Source organism: Falco biarmicus, chromosome 2, assembly GCF_023638135.1.
Source record: "Falco biarmicus isolate bFalBia1 chromosome 2, bFalBia1.pri, whole genome shotgun sequence".
NCBI classification, from domain to species: domain Eukaryota; kingdom Metazoa; phylum Chordata; class Aves; order Falconiformes; family Falconidae; genus Falco; species Falco biarmicus.
In genome coordinates, this window is record NC_079289.1 from 23,074,348 (window position 1) to 23,095,766 (window position 21,419).

General features: G+C 41.5%; 1 protein-coding gene across 2 annotated transcripts; it reads left to right on the forward strand.

Annotated features, from left to right (window-relative positions):
• Positions 1–35: 35 nt before the first annotated feature.
• POLR1D (RNA polymerase I and III subunit D) lies at positions 36–19,600 on the forward strand. 2 transcript variants are annotated; one of them, XM_056327426.1, is made up of 3 exons: positions 36–216; positions 9,706–9,780; positions 18,224–19,600. In XM_056327426.1, exons 1-3 carry the CDS (start codon positions 191–193, stop codon positions 18,492–18,494), a joined length of 372 nt encoding a protein of 123 aa, XP_056183401.1. In that variant the 5' UTR covers positions 36–190; the 3' UTR covers positions 18,495–19,600. The 2 variants fall into 2 exon arrangements, with proteins under 2 accessions (XP_056183401.1, XP_056183402.1); XM_056327427.1 differs by having other exon boundaries at positions 83–216; positions 9,710–9,780.
• Positions 19,601–21,419: the final 1,819 nt, after the last annotated feature.

A 21,419-nucleotide genomic window follows, 5' to 3' on the forward strand; every position in this document is an offset into this window, starting at 1 on the left:
GGCGGCAGCCCGCTTCGCACCGCCCCGGCTCCTCCCCGCCGGGGTCCTCGCCGTCCGTTGCGCCTGCCCCACTGCTCCGCCCCGCCTCGCCGCCGGGCCGCCAGCGGGGTATGGTGACGGCCTTCGCCTGAGGAGCCGGGCCCTAGCGGGAGGAGAGCGGGCGCCGGTCGCTCGTCTTCGTCGCGCCGCCATGGAGGAGGACCGGGAGCTGGAGAGGTGACGGGCGAGCGGTGGCGGGGGGTGTGTGGCTGAGTGACCCCGAGAGCTCACGGCCTCGGCGGGGCCTCTCCGCCGAACGGGGCCCCGGCATCGCCTCCTGCCCCGCGAGGCCCGGGCAGCGTCGGCCTGGGGCCGCCAGGAACGGGCCCCCTGGCTCTGCAGGGCCCTGCGCGGCGCCGGGGCCCAGCGCTAGCGCGGCCGTGCGCTCCGGAGCTGGCTGCGGCTGCGGGGCGTCCGCTCCCGGCGCCGGGCCTCAGCCCTCGGGCTCGCCGGGGCAGGAGGCGGCGGGGTCCTGGGTGGAGCGGAGGCCCCTGGGCCGGGCCCGGCCTCCGCCGCAGCAGCGCCGGGCGCGGTGAGCGTGCGGCCCCAGCGGTGTGCAGCCTGCAGCTGGCGTGCACGGTCGCTTCGGGACAGAACTTTGAAGCCCTTGCGGAGGCAGTTGCAACAGAAAATCTTCCCCCCGTGATGGGAATACTCCATTGTTACAAATAATAATAAAAAAAAAATCAACTACTCTTGTGGTGCATGTTGGTACCATTTAGAAACAAGGCTCAGAAGTCGTAGGCGGTTCATCTTTCATCAGTTACCATTTGGTGATTAGATGTACTTGGTAAAATTTTGTAAAAAATCAATTCCTACAAATTCCAGTTTTCAATGTTGGAGATGTGCCAGTTGTCTAATTGTTAAAAATGCCCTGTTCCTTGTATGGAATAATACAAAATGCTTGGCAGCTATTTTGTAAAAAAAGAAAACTGCTTTCTACATGGTATTTCATTGGTATGAGAGGATTCATCTCACTGTACGTACTGAGTGTTCCCAAGCAAACACTGAGGATTAAAATGCAGATGTCTATAATTGGATACTCAATCACAGTAGACCTCTCTTACTTTTGCATTAAGAATAGACTTGAGTGTTTATATTGCGTTTTTTCCTGGTAATAATCCTACTTGTAGTTACTGGGATTTTTAGTTTTTAAATTTTTTGAGCATATTTGTGAGTAACTGCACTTTTCTTAGGGCTGTTTAAAAACCTGTTGCAATGAAGTGATGGCCAGGAGCTTTCTGAACTGTTGTTCTCCTCATGGTTCTCTCCCTTAACTTTTAAGAAACCATTTGTGAGAGTGCTTGTAGAAAATAACTTGTTTCTGCTTGTATCCGGCAAGTGTTTTAAATGGGCTAAGAGCGTTAGCACTGGGGTGGTAGAAGGGCTAGAGAGCATAATGCTTTCTAAGAGGCCTTTAATTCTTGGTAAGCTACTTCTGCGCTCGGATCATCAGTTTAATAATTAAAGCTTCTTTCTGTATATGCATGAATGTTATTTTTGCTGGTGCCATTCCAAACTTAAACCTTTTTTGTTTGTAGCAAGTCAAAGCCATGTTACTGTTCTGCCATGCTGTCTTCTGGCTGCTCTTGCTGTGCTGGGGACTTGGGGTCCTCTGTGTGGTTCAGGGCATGGCCACTCACTCTTTGGCTATAGCTGCCTGCTCCACCGTCACCTTCTGATGTTCTCCTTAACAAGAACCAGATTCAAAGTTTTATCCTGCCTCATGGCTTCAATCTGAGTTAGGATTTGCTATTCCTTTTGTGTGGCAGCATGGTAGATAATGAGGATGAAGCTTAATTATTTATCGAGTGGTACACGGTAGTGTTTAGCTGTCCGATGTCTTCAGTCCATGCTACTGTTCATCTCATCTCCACACGTGTTTAATTGGCTCTGAACACATTTTAAGTACCATATAGTATACTTAATGATCATTGCTTTCTGCCCTGGATCCACCTATTATTAGTTACTTTTTCATACCTTTAGCTGTAATAACAGCTGGGTTCGCTAGAAGCACCCTGAATTCAGTTCATGCTGCATGCATTTAGATGTCATACTTGTGTGTTTCTTACTCTAAATACACTTCCCCATACAGTCTTCAAGAATATAATACAGACCTGTATTCTTTGTTTTACAGACATTACTTCTTAGTTTTGTATTCAATGACCTGTTGATCATACTTTTCTGTGAATAGTACAGCAGTGGTAGTGAAGGTTTCTAATTTTTAGGCTGTATAATATGGCTTTAGCATACAAATAACAGCATTTATGTTTTGTAGCTACAATAACAGCTTGAGATTTTTGTATGCGTGTTTTTTATTTAACTTACCACGGAGGAAAAAGGAGTGTAAGGAGGGGTCTCTTAATCTGGCTTGTTCTATTTCATCCTTACTGCCACATTTTCCTGCTATTATTTTTCCTTGTTCTATTTCATCCTTACTGCCACATTTTCCTGCTATTATTTTTCAGTTTTACTGTGTCTGATTCTTGCTTGACATTGTATTTGTTTTCCTCACTTTTAATAGGAAGTGAATGCTTCCTAGAAAGCTGAATACCAACTCACAAGTTACCATGCTGTTTAGTAATCTGGATTTTAAAACTCTAAAAACTGTAAATACCACAGGTATGTAAAATAGTAGTATTTGCTACATTCTACTGAACTCTTTCCTCTTCTCCATCTCACCCAGTAACCTTTGCTGGAAATAAGAACTGACGTTTTTTCCTGTGAACTTGCTGGTACATCAGTGAAGACTCAGAGTCTTGAGATACAGTGTGATTCTAAGAAAATTCTAGGCTAAATTCTGTTAATATATATAATTAATGGTATTGCGAAGATGTGACCCAAGAATGAGAGGGAACAAAAATAATGTTACAGGTCATCTGCTAGGAACTGTTTAGTCTATTTCCCCACAAGCATGTGTATGTGCTTTTCCTAGTTTATTTCAACTAAATATCCACTGGGATATTACAGAGGTCACCATTTTCATCTACAGAGGTCACCATTTTCATCCCTATCTAAAAAAAAAATCTTTCTTCCCCCTCTCCTTCCTAAATCGTCATCATGGTTCTCTGTGTTTGAAGCACAGAAAAGATGTCATTTCTCTGCGAATATAAAGGATGTGGCTTTGTTATACTGTGTATTATATGTCAAAATCCTTCCATAATTTGTCTTTCAACAGCTATAAATATTTCATAATATATGACCTTGGATACCATACCTTATTAGAAGTGCCTACCAAGCTTGTTTGGAGCATCATTTACTTGGGATTAAGTGTTTCCTGAGGAGATGCTGCTCTGAATCACAAGGAATGCTGTAATTCTGTAATAAGAGGCCTGTAGTTGAGTTGAGAATCAATACTCTAATTTTGTTGCACAGGCATCCACATGACACTTTTTAACAAGTGAGCTTTGGGCCATGGAGAAATTAATTAATATTCTTACTGTTGTTTTTAATAGTTATAATTGAAGTGCCAGGATTCAGTATGCCATTCTTTCCCATATTCATGGAGGGGGAAAAAAAAAAAAAAGTGGTCTGCAAACTAAAATTGGTATTTGAAATGGAGTGGTATGTTCACTACTCAGGCTGGTGAGAATATCAGCACAGAAATGTGCTGCAAATAGCACTCATGGGACTGACAAATAGAATATTTAAATAACTACGAAACCTGATCAACAAAGAATGAGAGCGTTCACATACCCAGTGTGGAGCATCTTTGCCTTTGAACAAATGTTAAGAAATTTGTGGCATGTTTGTGCCTTTTTTTTTTTTCTTTGCTCTTAAATATTGTGGCTTAGGCTTTGTTCTCAATGTTCCTTTTCATCAGTTTTCTTAGCAAGTGTGAGCAGATCAGACAAACCAGCTTGCAGGAGCCAATTGTAAATAACAGTGGCCTTCATTATTATTCCTTTATTGTAGAAGGCAGTATCTTCAGTCCTTTACTTGACTGAAGGTCTTGATATTAATTATTCAGATGTAATCAGAATACCAACATCCATTCTATTTCCAGTCCCATGCGTAGTTAAAAATAAGTTGTATAGTCTGCATAAAACTACTTCAAGAAAATTGATTTAAAAACTTGCTAATTTTTTTCCTGGGCTTGCAGCTTGCTGTCAGGAACTAGAGTCCCTCAGGAGGTAGGTTTAAGCGTGATTTTGGGGATCACAGTAGCCAAGCAGCCTGACCTTTGAGCTTGAATGGTAGTGGTATAGACTGCAAGGAGTTACTGATGCTATGAAGGTCTTTCACAAAGATGTTTGGTAAAGGAACCCCTTTGCTGACTCTGGGAGGTGTTGAATATGAACGCTGACCTCCTACTCCAGGTCTGTACACTTCAGTAGCTGATTGCATGCTATGAAGCAATGAAGTAGATATATTTTCATTGGAGCTCCCACCAGGATCTTTAATGAGATGATGGGGTGGGTGTAGATGGCAGACTTTATTAGGTTATGTGCCGAAAGCTCCCAGGCATGCCCGCAGTGGATTAAAGAGAGACCAAGGTGGATGGGGGAGCACAAGTAGTGCCTAGCCCTGGCTTTTTCCAGGCCAGTCCCAGGAGACACCAACCCATCAGAGGTCCATCTCTGCAAACCCAGAGGTGCAGGTGGCAACCCACAGCAAGGACTCAGAGGAATGAACATGTTCTCTGGGCCCCTCCTAGGGGTGGTCCCAGGAGACAGGCTCAGCCTGCAGGTGTGACACCCATCAGGATGAGTCAATGCTGAGGAGTGCCTTTGAGACTTATTGTAGGTGTTGCTGCCTACTCATGTGGGATGCAGGAGAAAAGCATTGTGAGATTGCATAAGGCTTACTATGGGATGTGTAAGGGAGGAACAAAAGGTAGGGAAAGGAATAGATTCAGGTGACTTGGGGAGAAGCAAGAGTGGGGAAAATGGAAGAATAAGGGGATAAAAAGGTCTGGTCGTGTGTGAGAAGGCTGCTGGTTAGTACACTTGTCTGACCATGCCCTGCACCTGTTCAGTGCAGTCTGTCCTGTCTTCCTGTTAAATTCCTTTCTAACTCTTTCTTGGGTGAGGGACTCGGTGTGAGGGGAGAGGGTGTACATCAGTGCTAGTGACTAGAGTCAAACCATGGGGTCGAGGGACCATGTGTCCATGGTGCCAGCAACTGGAACAAGTGTAGGTCTGGATCCCAGCCAGAGCTGGGACCCTGGGCTGGAGGGCTGGGTGCCAGCAGCCAGGGACACTTCATGGAGTGAGTAAAAACCAAGTGTCAGACACTGGAGTGGGAGTGGGGACCTATTTATTTGTGCTGCGGTAGTGGAGCAAGTGTGGGCATGTTGGGGAATGTGTGGCTGCTAGTGAATATCCAGCTGAATCAGCTGGTGAGTGGGTGAATGAGGTGGGAGCTGGGAGGTGAGCCTGTATCTCTGAGAGTGAGCCCACGAGAGGAGCTAGCCTTTGGAGGCACTGAGGAGTCCTGGCTGGAGAGACTGCAGGGTCAGGGGTCTCCAAGGGCGAGACATGTGTGACCATGTGCGCCTGTGGGTTTCTACAGGCAAGACTACAGTGGGGTTGGGTGCTGGGGGACCTGGGAGTCCCAGCCAGCTCTGTGTGACGATCTGTACCAGCAATGGAATTGGGCTGGAATCTCAGAGGCTTCTGCACCTGGCCAGAGAGAAGAGTGGGATGAAGCTGTTGGTGTGAGTGCTCTGTGTGTCAGTGATCAGTGTGGCCAGTGGTGGGGGTGTGTGTGTGTGTCTGCTGGGAGTAGATTTTCAGCCTTGCTACTGGTTGGACCTGTGCATGGGGCTGTGGCTGCCTGGCTTCTCGGCTGTCAGATCCAGCATGATATGTTTTCTCCTAACAGAGTGGTCTATAATTACAAACATTGGGTGGTCTCTGTAATGACGTGGTGCTTTGGTTGTCTGTAACTGTATCAGACATACCTCTTTATTACCAATTAGTCATTTTTCAGTCTGTCTGTTTGACCTTTTGGAAAAAATGATGAAGCTCTTGCCCTGAGTGAGGAATAGAAAATATTTCTGAGTTTGCCTGACTTGGAAGCCTTTAACGTTCTCCCTCTTTGGGCCCATGCATTTGTGATGCAAGTTGTTAGGATTTATGCAACGGGAGCTTTGCCTGTAACCTTGGAATATAAAGTCTAACCCCCAGAAATGTAAATAGGTCTTGGACCATACTCTTGAAGATAAAAGTATCACTGCTTATACCTTCATGTTACTGTAATTCTGCAGCTAAGCTTGATTGTTCAAAAAAGACTGGCACAGCAAGTTCTAAGTGGTGTTTCCTGTAAAAGGTGCCAGAACGATGACAGTCGTCTTAAATGTGCCCATCCCTAATTCTCCCTCCTGTCAGTCCCCTGATGTTTGGGTGGTTCTCATGTGAAAGTTGCATACCGTGTTCCCTTTGCTCGTGCTGCTGTTCTTGGAGCTGAAGCTGGCAGCCACAGGGCTGTTTGTATTGTAACCAAGACATAAAAATGAAGAGAATGAGCAATGCGGAGTCCCAAGAGGCCTCTAAAAGCAAAAGTAAAAACCTTGTTTGCATAGCTTTTAAGCCTTTGGCTTACTTGTGTAGAGGATATAAGTTCAGTGAGTGGAAACGCATTATTTCAAAGGGGATCTGAGCATTTTTTTTAATTTGCCTGTGTGAATCGAAAGAGTTTTGCTAAGGTGCAGTTATTAAGAGTGATGTTGAAAGACCAGTATTAGGAAGTGGTGTTTGGTAAGAAAGGAAGGTGTGAACTTATAAGGCTACTAAGATGGGCACCATGTTAGTCTGATCTTTGATACAACTAAAGCAAAAAAAAAAAAAAAAAAAAAAGTCTTAACTACCTCAGGGTTTATAGTTCGTACCTAAGTTAATAGAATTTGTGTCACCATATTTATTCTGATGTTTCCCCTAAAACTGAGTTGTAGCTGTTTAAAATACGTGTGTGTGCTTTATTAGTGCATTGTAGCTCAGACACTTTTGTTTATGATTTTAATTATAAAATAATGGCAGATTTTTATAATATAATAATAATGACAGGCTTTTAGTCTGCCTCCTGGTCGGGTTTCTCAAAACAGAATCACTGAGTTTGGTAACTGTGGTAAGTAAAATCAGACTACTCTTCTTTATTCTTTCTTCCCTCTCATCTGACACTGCTGTTTGAAGGCTCAGGACAGGCTTTTATAAAGGCCACATGTTTCTGCTGTCCTCACTATAAACTAGCTCAGGCTGCTCAGATAGCAAATTCTGGGTCTGGAGAAAAAAATATCTTCTTAATTAAAATAATAAAAAAACCCTCTAATGTCTGGAGACCTGTGTATGGAACATCTCCCATTCCATTTCCATGAATGTCTGTGGTATGACTGGATATGCAACATATCCTCACAGTCAGATGTGTGCTTAAAAAAGGATTTGAATTACCCTAAGCCCAGCTGCTACTGAGATCATACCTATAACCTTATATGAGAGAGAGATTTTGTGAGGAACTGTAAACCAATATTGCCATTAATAAACTACTGCACAGAGAAGCAGTGCTACAATTTTTTGATGCGTTTCTCGATTGTTGTTTCTGTGGAAGTCTTGGACGCTTTCCTTTGCAAAGCCCTTCGAATGCAAACTCTCAAATGAAAAAGTTATGACCTGTGGGTATTTGCATGTTTGTCTGGCACAGATCTCAGCTTTTGCTGCGTGGAATGGTTTCCCCTTGGAACAAAGGAATATATATATAAAAGTTGATCAAGGATTATTTGTAAGTTTGAGAACTCGTGACTAATTCTGGAGGCTCATTTAGCAATCTTTAGCTAATTGCTGGAAATTACTATAAAGTGGGGAAGTAGTTCCATGGGAGCTGATTAGTAAGTATAAAATATGAAAACTATATATAAGCAGAACTGCAGAGTAACTGTAGAAAGAGTAGCTGCACCTTGGTGTACATTACACTCGCATTCATTTAGCACCAATTCATTTTCTATTGCCAGGGTAAGCCAAAGCATTCCCAAAAGCAATACAGACAGAACAAAAAACGTCTGTGTTTATAAAATGTGACCAGCCTATACTAATGAATGAACGAGTCCACAATCACAAACGTGAAGGGGAGCCAGTAAAGGCATATGTTAAGACCATAACAAACTGAAAGTTAGATCTGGACTGACAGATGTAGGTTGCTGTGTGACTGCATAACATTTTCTCATTAGCCACTGAAGGAAATTCTGAGCTGCTTATTTTTGTTCCCTGTTATGCACATGCAGTGTATGTGTTTAAACCTAAGGCTTCTGGTGTTTTCTATGTAGACTTTTAATAACCTAAATGGTAATAAACCACTCTGTTAGGTGTTTAGAGCCCAGCATTAACTTGTTAGATCTTCAGATGGACCCGCCATGTAAACCACTTTTCTTCTCAGACCTGCTTCTCTATTAGGTGATGACTCAGGACTTCTCTAGACTCAAATTTGACTTAACAAAACTAATACTCGGGCATTTTTTAATCTGTGGCAAAGCAGCAAAATCCTGCTGTGCTGATAATACCATAACAATGTGTTGGGACATGGCTTCCTTGAAGTTTGAGTTGAAGTCTGTTGACAGTTACCTTTTTTGCACAGTCTAACACACACTTGTACTGTCAAGGTGATGATCGTGTTTCTGATGTAGTCCAAACAACCAGCAGCCATTCTGGCACATTGTAGCTGGGAGAGCTAAACAATAAATACCCTTTGTATTACCTCTTACCTTCAGTCTTACCCGTGTCAGTGTTGTTAACACTTAGCTTCGTTTACTGGATATTATGGTCAGGTGTAGCTTTACTTTTCTGTCTTGCAGTTATTCATGGTTGACTTCTGTAGTTGCTTACAGTTAACTAACCAAATTGTTAGTTTATGCGTTCAATTTATATAATAAATGGCTTACATTATCCATTCATTTGTTTTCACATTAATTTCGACCAGGAACTGTAGAGAAATTACTTAAGTGTTATTTGAGATGAAAATTAAATTGTAAAGAGAACTGAAAGACCGACATTGCAGGAGTTACCTATAATTAGCATAATTAACACTCTCCAGTGGTGTCTTATGTGGGCAGTTATTTAATTGCTTTAGTGTTAGTCTGGCCAGTTTGTTCTAGAAGATGCTGATAATGTAGAAGTTGGTCATTTTGGATGGCAGCAGATCATAGTCACAAAGATGAGCTCTTCCACCGTTCACACAAAGCTAGTACAGTTTGACAACTGGTAGTTGCAGTGATTTTACTGTCATCTGACTGCTTGCTATTTTACTGGTGGCAGTTAACTGTGCTCAAAATAGGTCTGCTGTGGTTGAGAGACTTTAGGAAGAACCTAAGTGAAGTGACAGCAGGGAAGAGCATTCCTAAGGTGAAATAACAGGGGCTGTGCTTTTTCAGTGTAGTACACCAGTTTCACACACTTTATTTCTAGTGTTCAATTAGTGTTGCAATTTTTGTATTTGTAGTTGTACAAATATTGCATTTGTAACAGCTTTGATTGTTTTTAATATGTCAAAATGTTTCTTTAAAGCTTGGTGCATAGGGATCTGAACTATCTTATTAAGAAAGTCAAGGTGATTTTGGTAGCCTCTTTATTGCTTAATTCATTACAGTGAGGAAGCTTTCCGCTTAATACACATAAGTGCATAAGGTGACCAGTTCTTGTGTTCTGCAAGCAGTAACTTTTTACTTTTCCTCATATTTAGGAAGGCTGTGGAAGAGTTACTTAAAGAGGCAAAACGTGGGAGAACCAGAGCTGAAACAATGGGAGCCATGGGTTGGTAAGTTGTGCCAAGAGGAAATGAATGCTATGACTGATGCCTACATAAATTTTACATTTAATGTGTGACGGAAGTCTCTACCTTTTAATTTGCTTCATGTTTAAATAATTTGTCTTCATCTAGGTATGAATTTGTCTGGGAAAAAAATTGAGTCCAGATAAGAAAGAAGTTCAAGTAAATTCTGCCTGCATGAAATTTCTTGACTGAATGCATTTGAAATCAAAGCAATTGGAACACTGGGAGTAGCTTCTGTAGTAGTATTGCCTTATAATAGATGGAATTGCTAAGTTTGAATTGGAACCTCATGAGTCTTTAAAATACAGGGTAGCTTCAGTGTGCATGTAGTTACATACAGGCCATGTGTTACTGGGTTAGAATCTGTTTAAGTAAAAAGAATTCATAGCCTGAAAAAGCAACCTAAACCCTTAAAACAATAAAAATAATCAATGATCTAGTAGAGAATCCATGTGTAAACTGCAGCCAAAAATGAACTCGGAGTATAATCCCATTTTGGAAGGAGGTATTTTTAAATACTAAAAAACCTGTTAAAACCCAGGGGCTAATTTGTATAGCAAGTGGGAAAAGAATCACTGTATTTAAATCTTAAGTGAAATACAATATTAATTCTTCAAAGCAGTATTTCAGTTTTTACAGCTGGATTATCATGGAATGTAATGCATGTAATTGTAATTAAAGAAGTAATAACGTGCTGAGAAGAGTCATTCATCTAAAACAGCATATATGACTTTGATAAGAAGCTATTGGATCTAGGGATATTCACCCTAATAGCGCACCAGTTGACTGCATTAAACTCATTTGTAGATAAGGTTTGGCTTCCTCCACCAACAGTAGTGAAAGATAAGCCTGCACTGTTAATGAAGTCCTCAGCTGATTTTTGGGCTGTGTTTTTGTATCTCTGAAGAGATTAACTGTTTTCAGCAAGATGGTGTTTTAATTATTTATGGTTTTGAAACAAATTTTGGGTTTTTTGAATATTTTACCCAGTATTTCTGCTAGGGATGCACTTTATACCCTTTATGTTAAAATAGTTAAATTGGTTTAATCCCCTAGAGTGGTTATAACTATACTAATAGAGCATGCTTTTGCCTTGTCAGTGTCCCAAATGGCCAGGTAAACCAGTGCAGATAATTAGTACCGTGAAGTGTTGCATGCATCCAGTTACTGTGAATTTGCAAGTTAATTCCAGGTATGGAGACTAAATATTTCAGTTGGGAGATAACCGAGGGTCCCTGTGCAACTTTGCTGCTGCTTGTGCAGTCTGGAATACCTGCCAGGAATGTGTATGCTTTTCTACTCCTGGCCCTGGCTACTTATTCCTTTCTGTAAAAGAGTAGTGGTCCTGCTCGGCTGGCTGTGATGATGGCTCAGGGTAACATGCAGTTTGCTAAAGCATGCCCAAGACCTGCCAAAGCAAGGGATACCCAAGGGTGACCTGTTCTTCAGAACAGCTACAGATTCCATTAAAGTGAAATAGTGTCTGGCTAGGCAGACACTTTAACCTCTGTGTTAAAGGTGTAGGAGGAGAGGATTGTCAAGAAGGCTTCAGGAAGAGGAAGACTTGTTGACATAGGGATTGGCATGGCGATATCCTGAATTGAGACTGTTGAAGTAAGGATGCTTTCAGCTGCAGAGGAACATGAGAATAGCAATACTGGGTCAGACAGAGGATCCGTCTCTGCAGTGCCCTGTCTCCATCAGCGGCCGGTACCCAGTGCTTAGGAAATGGAGCAAGAAAAGTACAAGAAAGTAGCAGTACTTCCTCAAGGTACTATCCCAGCTTCGGGCAGTCTGCAGCTCAGGATATCCTGCACTCAGAAGATTTTATTTTTTTTTTATATGATGCTTCTCCAGGGATTTTTCCCTCTCTGAATTTATCCTTAGAGAGACTGGTAGTAATCCCATTTGTCACAAATCTGCTGCCTTAGAGTTTGGCATAGGCTAGTGTATAGCTGATGTAAGTGGCTGTAAGGAAGGTGTAAAGCCCCCCATAGGCAGACTCCCAGTAAGGCCTCGGTGTTTAGTTCTGCAAGTGCAAGAAACAGAGCACCAGCTGGAAGCTGCCACTGCTCTTTTCCTTTTAATATTTTTCATGCCCCATTGTGCTGTTCTGGTCCTTTTGAACTGGCCCAGCAACTAGGTATTGCATATATGCATGGGAGATGAGATAACCAGTAAGATATTTGGAAGGAAACTTAACTGTGCTCAGCTGAGTATCACACTTCAGCAAAATGCCACCAGATGTAACTGATGTTTCAGTAAATCCTGAAGGGCTTTAGAGATTAGATCCAGGACTGACATGTAACCTTGCAACTCTAAACTACTTGAGAGGAAGGTTACTGCTGCTCTGAGCTCTGTGGACAGCAATTGAAATGAGCAGAAGAGTTAGTTCGTGAAAATGTATGTTAATAGACCAAATCCAGGAGAGCATAACTGGTAGAAGCAAAGAGACAAGGTCATCACCAACTTGTCTAAAAGCACAGTCTTAACAGGTAAAACGCAAAACCTTCCTTCCTTGCCAAACTCAAAATGCTTACAGGTTTGTTTCATGAGGACTCAGCCCTTTGTCAGAGGAGTCCTGGAGAAGAGATGCACAAACCCTGGAGACATCTAGTGTAAGGCCATCAATCCTGCATGGGCACTGCATAGTTGAAGCAACTCGGCCTATGAAGAAAAGATTTGTTCTGCCATCTGTCTTTGGGTAAGGAGAAGCAGAGGCTGCTGCTGCTTGTACTTCTCTGATTACAGTTTATGTTGCTCTCCAGCAGCTGTTAAATTCTGGGAAATACATTTCTGGAGTCAGTGGCATTTGACAGGAATTGGTTAAAGGGAGGTGTGTGGGGGAGGTGGCATTCCCAGAGGGGGGGAACTATTGTGCATACCTTTACAAAGGAGTAGTGTCTCCTGGTGGGTGTTGATGGCAGCAAAGCTTTAGCCAGCAAGCCTCTGAACACTTGTTTTCGACTGCTTTCAGGTTCAAGCCACTGCTGTGTTGCTCTCCGGAGTGATTAGTTCTCCATAGCTCAAGTACACTGTTTGAAGAAGTTCCCCAAGCACCCCTGCCTAAATTTTTGCTGTCTCCTTGTATGAGATGGATAATCAGCTGCTGTTTGAGCCTAAATTGCAAGCATCCAAGCTAGCATCGATGACAGCTACAGAAAAAATGTAGAAAGCAGTCATCCTTTAGCCTACCGTCTGATACAAAGACTTAGCCTTGAAATACGGGACAGTGTCACTAGTAGGTATTTCTTCCGGTTTTGGAATGTTTTGCCAGTGTTACATTGTCTTACAAGCTTGCTGTGGATGGCATGGGTGGGTGCTGCAACCTGTAGGGGTTAGATGCTAGTAGGAGAAAGGCCTGTCCCAGACAGGGAGGCTGGTGGTGGTATCAGGCAAGAGTTTATGCAGGAAGAGAAATTACCTGAGACTCTAGACATGGAGCAACTGTCAGTGTTGCCAGTGGGGCTGCATGAGCCATTAGTTGGTTAAGAGTCAGCTTGCTGGCCTCCACACTCAGGACTGCGCAGATTGACACTATCTAGGTCCAGGGCAAATTAATCCAAGAAATACTGGATATTCGTATTTGTAGATCTCTCATTATTGGCTTGAGTATTGACTTGTGCCTTGGATGTCCTCAAGATTCTTGTTCTCAGCACTGCAGTATTTCTAGTTCCTGCAGTGCTCCTTTTGTATGTACTCTATAGTGATTCTTGTTGGGAGTCTCCAACATCATTATGATACCACATGATGTAGATCCTGCTGACCATGTATCTGGTTTAAGCATTAGTAGAGCTAATCAGAAGTAAGAAAATGTGTGAGGGAAGGGGAAGAGAGGATCTTCTTCTGAAGGTGTCTTAATCCTGGAAATGTTGAGCAAAAGAGCAGAATCTCTGGCTGAATCACAGTCATGCTGCTGTGATGCTCAAACTTTTGAGATAGGATATCAGAACAGCTGTCTAGAAGTTAATATTTGAAGGGCCAGCTGGATTCAGGATGGTAAGTTGTGGACAAATAGTGTACAAACACTTGAAATGGTTAGATAAATTTATCCTAGATTCATCAGAGAGTATTGGATACAGATGGATTAATGTTGTAGAATATTTGGGGTTTTCCATCGTGTGTTTAGATAAAATCAACCTATAAGCTCGGCTTTCCTGAAGTGGTTTTTTTGGTCCTATGTACATAATTCATAAGCTTCCTTATAGCACTGGAGTTATGTCCTGTTTTAAGGGGTTGTTGTGCTTTAATTGAGAAAGGCAGTTACAATGCCATACAAGCTACTGTGTGGAAAAGTTCTAGAGACTGACTTTGTTTTCACTGGCATATAGGTCTGATCTTCAAAGACGATGGTAGCAAGTGCGCTAAGGCTGAACTGATTGTAATCTTCCCTGCTTACTTGAAAAGCTTACCTAAAATATGATATGGAAACTGGGATTTTTTGGGATAGTTTTTTCAGCACTGCCTCATAAGAGTAGATGAAATTGCAAAAAGAAGATACATTTTGAAAGCATGAAATTATTTTTAATCCTATTTCTTGTAAAGCAATCCTAAAATTGCTTTCATTCCTATAGATAGCTTTCTGTTCAATACCAAATCTGTTGAGAGTATTGCAGAATATAAAATAATGAAGATGAAACTGAAGCGTTTGAGGGCACTGAACTGCGAAATGCTGTATTGCATCTTGTCTCTGAATGAATGGGTGTTGCATGACTGTGCAGAAACACTGCAGTGTGATTCCCCTACACCTCTTCCATTTGAATGGGAAGAGGAGGAGAAACAGGGTACAAAGAGAGATTGCAAAGTAAATACGTTAAAATCTTGTAATAGGAGCACAGGTTCCCATCCGGCATCCCGGCATCCTGCCAGCTGTATCTAGCTGCCAAGACCATAGTCCTCCCAGGTGTCCCCTTTTGTGAGTTCCCTTGTGAAAGGATAACGGCTTAGATTAGTTGGTTTGGCAAAACAACCTCTAGCTGCCTTTTTCCTCCCCCCCTCCCCCTTCAGTCACTCTTCTGTTAAATACTGTATTTTCCATGGCATTTTGGAAGTGGTAGGAATGTACTTGTAAGTTCATCCGTAATGAATTTTATTTCCTGGAAAGATGTGATTTACTCTGTATACTGAGGCTTACTGTGCCAAGCTTGTTTGGTATGTCCAGTTACTCAGCAGAGGAGAAAAGACTGTGGTGCATGGCACTGTATTCTTGTGTCTTAAATGGTGTCAGCATGTTTAGCTGTTAAGAACTTGTATGGTACACTTCTGTGCTGAACCGCACTGCTACACATGATGACAGGTATTGACTGGAAATTCTGTTATTGCACAGATACTGGCTTAAAATGTCAAAAGTAGAGTTAAGATACTACCTGTGTTCACAATAATGGATTTCATCTTTTTTTACTTGCTCAACATGTGCTGTTGACTCTTCGTCATTGCATAGTGGAGAGATTTTGGGGGGTGGGGGACTTATCTGTGGTGGGAGACAAGGTTCTGTGGGTAAGAATAGCTTGGTTTAGCTTACTGGAGCACGCAAAGCAAAAAGCAAACTCTTACATTGAATGAATACATTGCTGCAGAAGTGGAGTCCATTTTGTAGACAAGACTGCTCTAGAATTGCAGGTTGCTTGCTTGCTTTGGTCATGACAGCAGCCGTGCTTCAGGCATGCTTCAGTTTGGAACTGTAATGTTCTTTTAACATTTTTGTCTGTTTGTTTTTAAAGAAGAACATTTAAAATCTGTTCTGTGGCACTGTTTACTAGTCAGCGGTATTGCATTCCACCTTGCCTAGGCTGAGCTTGCCTCCCAGCCCTTCCGAACTTAAATTGAGGGCAAAGCAGTCATTGAACTGAGCGTTGCAGGATCAGATGTACAGCGAGCCCAAGAGTTGTCTTTGGGGAGGTCGATTTTCTCACCACTAGAAATGCTTTCAAAGGTATCAGTGGATTAATACAGATCACTTGTAATCTTCACAGTTCCACATATACCATGGATATATTTAAACATTATGGGCTTGTGTGTATGCGTGTGTAACGTAGCACGTGCCATACATCTAATTTTCTTTAAGACTTAAAGGTAGAATTTGTTTTGTTGAAGTCTGAGGTCAATGAAACTAAGGAGTACTGTTTCTCTTCAGTGATGTAACTTACTGCTGCTCTGTGAGAGGCCAGTGGCTCGTTTTTATCAGTGTATAATGGTGAACTAAAGGTGTCTCTTAGCTGACTCTGAAGCCCTGCATTTCTCATAAGTTTTCATTCTTAGTATAGCTCAGGCAGCACTTATAGTGCCAAAAAGAAATAAAAACTTCATCAGGGTAAATTTATTTAGGGCAAATTGTCTCATTCTTGTGTCGTATATATTAGTGCTTAATCCAATGCATTACCTCGTAAGAAAAAGCAAGAGGAAAGAGACAAATGAGAAATAGTTTTTGCCTGGATTGCGGCCTAGAGAAAGCTGCCCTCCTTGGTATGAAATGTTGAGGTTTCACAGTTTCATGCTGGCATAAGATAAACAGAGGACTTGAATGTTGGCTGTTCTGTACTATGTCTTGACTGTAACCTGTGCTATGGCGTGTTCAGCACCATGTTCATAAGTGATGTAGCTTGAAGTAGAAACCCTATTCTAGTGACATATGTTAGTTTTGTATTTTTACTTGGTAATACAAGTAATGGATAAATACTGTCTCCCTAATAACTCTAAAACTAGCTATGGTGTAGAAATGTGTCAAGAAATACCTAGCAGAAATAAAACAGTGTGGCTGTTTAATGTATATGTCAAAAATTGCTATCATAAGTTCTTTGAGGATTTAGGTTAAGAACAATTTCCAGTGATGTTTAGCAGGCAGACCTAAAGTAAAACACAGAATCAGAGTATCACAGAATGGTCAAGCTTGGAAGGGACCTCTGGAGATCATCTAGTCCAACCCCCTGCTAAAGCAGGTTCTCCTAAAGCAGGTTGCACAGAGTCACATCTAGGTGAGTTTTAATGTCTCCAGAGAAGGAGAGTCCACAGCCTCTCTGGGCAGCCTCTTCCAGTGCTCTGTCACCCTTAAAGCAAAGTTCTTCCTCATATACAGGTAGAACTTCCCGTGTTCCAGTTTGTGCCCGTTGCCCCTTGCCCTGTCACTGGGCACCACTGAAAAGAGCCTGGCCCCATCCTCCTGACACTCGCCCTCAAGATATTGGCAGACATTGATAAGGTCCCCTCTCAGTCTTCACTTCTCCAGGGTAAACAGGCTGCCCAGCTCTCTCAGCCTGTCCTCATCAGAGAGATGCTCCAGTCCCTTCATCATCTTTGCAACTTTTTGTAAGACAATGGTAAATGCCATGTCCAGTTAAAAGTCCTGAAGTATGATAAATAATCAGACATAGGGTCTTCATTGCAATTTCCTTCTTGTTCTGATACATCTGATTATTCAGAGGTGTCAAAGGTTTTTAAATGCTCAGGGTATAGTTTCTACACTTACACAAAATATTCAAGTAAAATAGATACCTTAACGTTGTGTTGTTAGGATTCATTGACTCCATAGTTGATTCAGTTAAGTGGCACTGTGATCTCTTTAACAGCTCTGCTTTTTTTCAGAGTAATTCCATAACTTCTCCATTATCATGCAAACTGAAAAATGTTGTGAAGGCAAACACCAGGATGGCTCTCACTATAAACAAAGTCTTCAGAGTGATTTCTGCAGAAATATACTTAAATTTGTTTTTTCTCCTTCCATTCTTTGAGATGATAAATAGGGAATAAGTAGACTATAGCTGATATCAATGAGATCAATGAAATGTACAGTACTTGTTTACTAAAACTAGCTCATAAGTTATGTGCAGAAATGTTAAGCTGCAAGAGGAGAAAGTCGGAAACAATGCAAAAGAGTTGAATAAGTATGCTTTCTGTTCAAAAAAAAGAAATAAAATGTTTTGTTTGGTGGTTGCCAGATACAAGTTAAAATTGGTATGCTCGTGTATGTGTTTTATCACTACAGCTGTTTGGGTTCTTCATGCAAATCTATTTTCTACTTTCTGACTATCTCAGTTTGTTGGGTAATGCTGACTTTAGTAGATTATTATCTTATAAAACATTCTGATTTGACCTAGAATATGTTACTAAATATTTGATTCCTGAATACTGAAGTTAAGAACTGCCAGCCTTAAAATACAGTCATCCTCTGCTTCTGCCTGCACGCACTACCTTGTGAAAATCATGTGGATTTTCACTGTGTTGAAGTAGAATAATTTTCATCCTATCAAGAGTAATATAAAAGGAGAATAGAGACAACCTTGAGCATATCTTTCTGTACTGAGAGTTTACACTAGGTGGCATGCAAGGAAAGCCAAAAGCACAAACCTGTCTTAAAATTATTGAAGTTAAAACAGCAGACTTGTTTCAGGATGTTTTTATCTTGTCTTTTGATCACTTTTAAATGTCTTTACAGGTTGAAATGTCCTCTTGCTGGTACAAATAAAAGATTTCTTCTTAATACCATCAAAAACACGTTACCGTCTCAAAAAGAACAAGACCAAGAATGTGAGGAAAAGGAGGACAATAAGGAGCCTGAGCCAAACAAAAGCAGGAAAGAAGAAAAACCAAAGAAACACAGAATTCACCCATATACACCCAGCTTTCAGTCCAGACGTAGAGTCAGCTACTCTCCTCCAAGGCACCGAAACAGGAACCAGCACACAAAGGATAAGCATGAAAAGTGATCAAGCAAACGATGGGGAGAGGAGAGTGCCGAATACATGGTGTTACAAGCTGGGAATGTCATTACGAATCGGACTGCAGGGATTGTCTCGCTTTTTCAGGAAAAGGTGCTGTTCAAAACTGAATTTTGAACAGTTGCGTGTGTGAAAAGTAACCTTGAGGTAGCTTTAGAAAACTGTTCTTTGGGATCTTTAAGAGAAAAGCAAAGTGCAGCATAAGTCTTTCAGCTGTTTTAGAACAGACGTTCCTTTCCCTTTGCTTCATTCCTCTCTCCCCTTTTGACTAAGCTTAGGGTCTTAGTGATGGAGTGTGATACACGTGTCACTGTCCGATACAACTCATTTAGTCATGTCACTCCTTTGGAAATAAATTTAAATTGCAGAAATCTATTTATTGTGTAAAGTTGGAAGAACTTCTTTGCTGCTAACTGATAAAGAAGTTTTGCGTGTTTGAGTTAGTTTAGTTACAGAATCTAGAAGAAGGGAAAGCTGGTCAGTGCCTGACCAAGCACATGCATTTCGTATAGGGTATAAGAATTTGCTTTCTTTAGTATAAAAAGAACAAATTTAAAATGGGCAGTGCTGGTTTTGCTTTCCAGGAGGGACTACCAGGAAAGACTGATTTTGCTTGTTATTGTATATTCACAAACCTGTCATAGATAATAATAAACGTTACCCCTAAAAAGCCATAACTGCAATAATTGTCTCTGTTTAGACTTCCCTCTGGAAGGAAGTAGTTTGAACAGTCTGTTGTCATGGTGCTTTCAAAACAAACCTTGAAGACAAAATTACCTGTCCACTGCTAGAAAGTTACCAAGTAAGTGTGTAATACTAGAAATACAGAGGTGATGCTTCAGTACAGTAAATACAGCCAAATGCTCACTCTCCAAGCCTGTGTGACAGTTCTGTAGTGGTACAGTTCTTAAACATGTGACTTGGGGCACACGAGATGCACGTAGTCATGTTCAACATCTCACTTGTGTTTGCGTTACGGTAACAAACTTCTGTGTGAAATATTTTGTACGTCGGTATTCTCAAAAACTAGTTGTTTTGAACATAGGTTTCCGTTTTTAAGTGTGTTGACAATAAATCAAAAATGCTCATTCGAAGCGCTTTGTGGAATTAATGCTTTTAATGGGTTTTTTAACTGAAACGGGCCTCTAAGGGAAAGGAGCATCAGGGCCCCGTGGTCCTTCGGTGTTGTGTCAGGGCAAGAGTGCCACCTATAGGCTAATCTATACCTTGTCTTGCTGTACTTACCTGTCTGTCTTGGAAAGAGCGTGTTAGCTAGGGGATGGGGAGACCAAAGTGGAGATCTGCTGTGGCTGAATTGTGATGCGTGAGCTGGGAATTACTCTTCTGAGTAATGGGTAGTTAAACTGGTGTTGAGTCCAGCGGTGGCTGCCAGGGTCAGTGTATCAAACAAAGTAGGATACTTCCACGTTACCACTGAGGAGCTGTGGCCAGTTTCTCTATTTCCTATCAGGAACCGTAACACTAGAACTCCCAGCCTTTCAGAAAATTTCCAACAATTTAAGTGGCATCAGTTGAAAAGTAGTATCTTTTGGAGAACGTAGGGCTATCTTTGGTTTAAGTAAACATATGCTATTTGCAGTCTATTTTGCTGGACATTGGTTGTGTTCTAATAATCCTTTTCAGAAGGACAGCTCTTCTAATACCAGCTGGGCTCTACTGCAGCAACAGTGCTGAAAGGATGTGGCTTTGCAGCAGAGAATTCATCTCACTGTTGGTCAGGTTTGGGACCAGAGATGTTCCACAGAACAAATCTCCATGAATTATTGCTGGTCTGGCTTGTGGTGATAATACGGTGTCCTGAGAGTTTGCCACACGCAGGCCTTCAAACACCCCTTTAGGATGAGTGCTGTTGTTGGTTCTACGTTAATTTAAGCCAGGCTTTCAGGTGGGGAAAGTGATTAGAGTGTGCTTTCAAAATTGACTTGGATTGTTGATGGGGAGTGCTTCTGTACTAGAATTGCTCAGCTAGAGGATCTGATATGGCCTAAACCAGATAGCTGAAGAAAGCCTGTCTTCATCAGTGGTGATAGGTTCAGGTCTAATTCCACTTTTTACTTACTAAAGCACATACGGGAATTACTAATCTTTCATTGGTTCATTCCATGTTTTAGTGCTGTCTTTCATAAGTGTACATAATAAAAATCGCTGCTGCTTGTTAACTGTTCTTAAGGCAAATTTTCACCTGCTGATCACTTTTTTAGTAAGTAATGATTAAATAAATAATGGGGTGCATAAGGCCAGGTTTGTATTGTGTCTGCAGTTGCTTGTATTGTGCAGCACCAGCATCATGTCTGTAAGGTGTCCCTGAACCTTAAAGCTTGAACATGACTGTTCAAAATGTGGTATTAACTGCTGTAACTCCAAACACTTGCTACTCGTGAAAGTGCCTAGTCCTTAAAATAAATAAATACATAACGAAATAAGTAGTGTGTCCTTGGTCTCAGCTTCCTGTAGTCGTGCATTGCAGCCTAGTTACTCAAAGGAGAGGGGAGTGCACCTTATGTTTAATGTTGCTGCAGTGAGAACTTTGAAGGTGTTCATTGTGTATCTGAGCTACTAATGTTGTCTTTGTTTAGATTCAGTGCATGTTGTGCAGATAACAAAGTTTATTCAGGCTATTCTCTTGCCATAGCCAGAAGAACTTCTTAATTAAATTTTATTATTATGTTGAACAGAAGCCTCCAAAATGTTCATTTTCATCAACCTGAGACTGAATGTAGGTCATAAAACAATGTGAAAGAAGAGGAGAAAACATTTTATGAATCGGCTTTATGAAATACTTCTATTAATTTTGCCTGTCAGGGAGATAGTAATGTGCAGTTCTTACATTCATTGTATGGCCTCTTCTCTATTGTAAATCCAGTTTGAATTATTTACAATGAATCATGGACA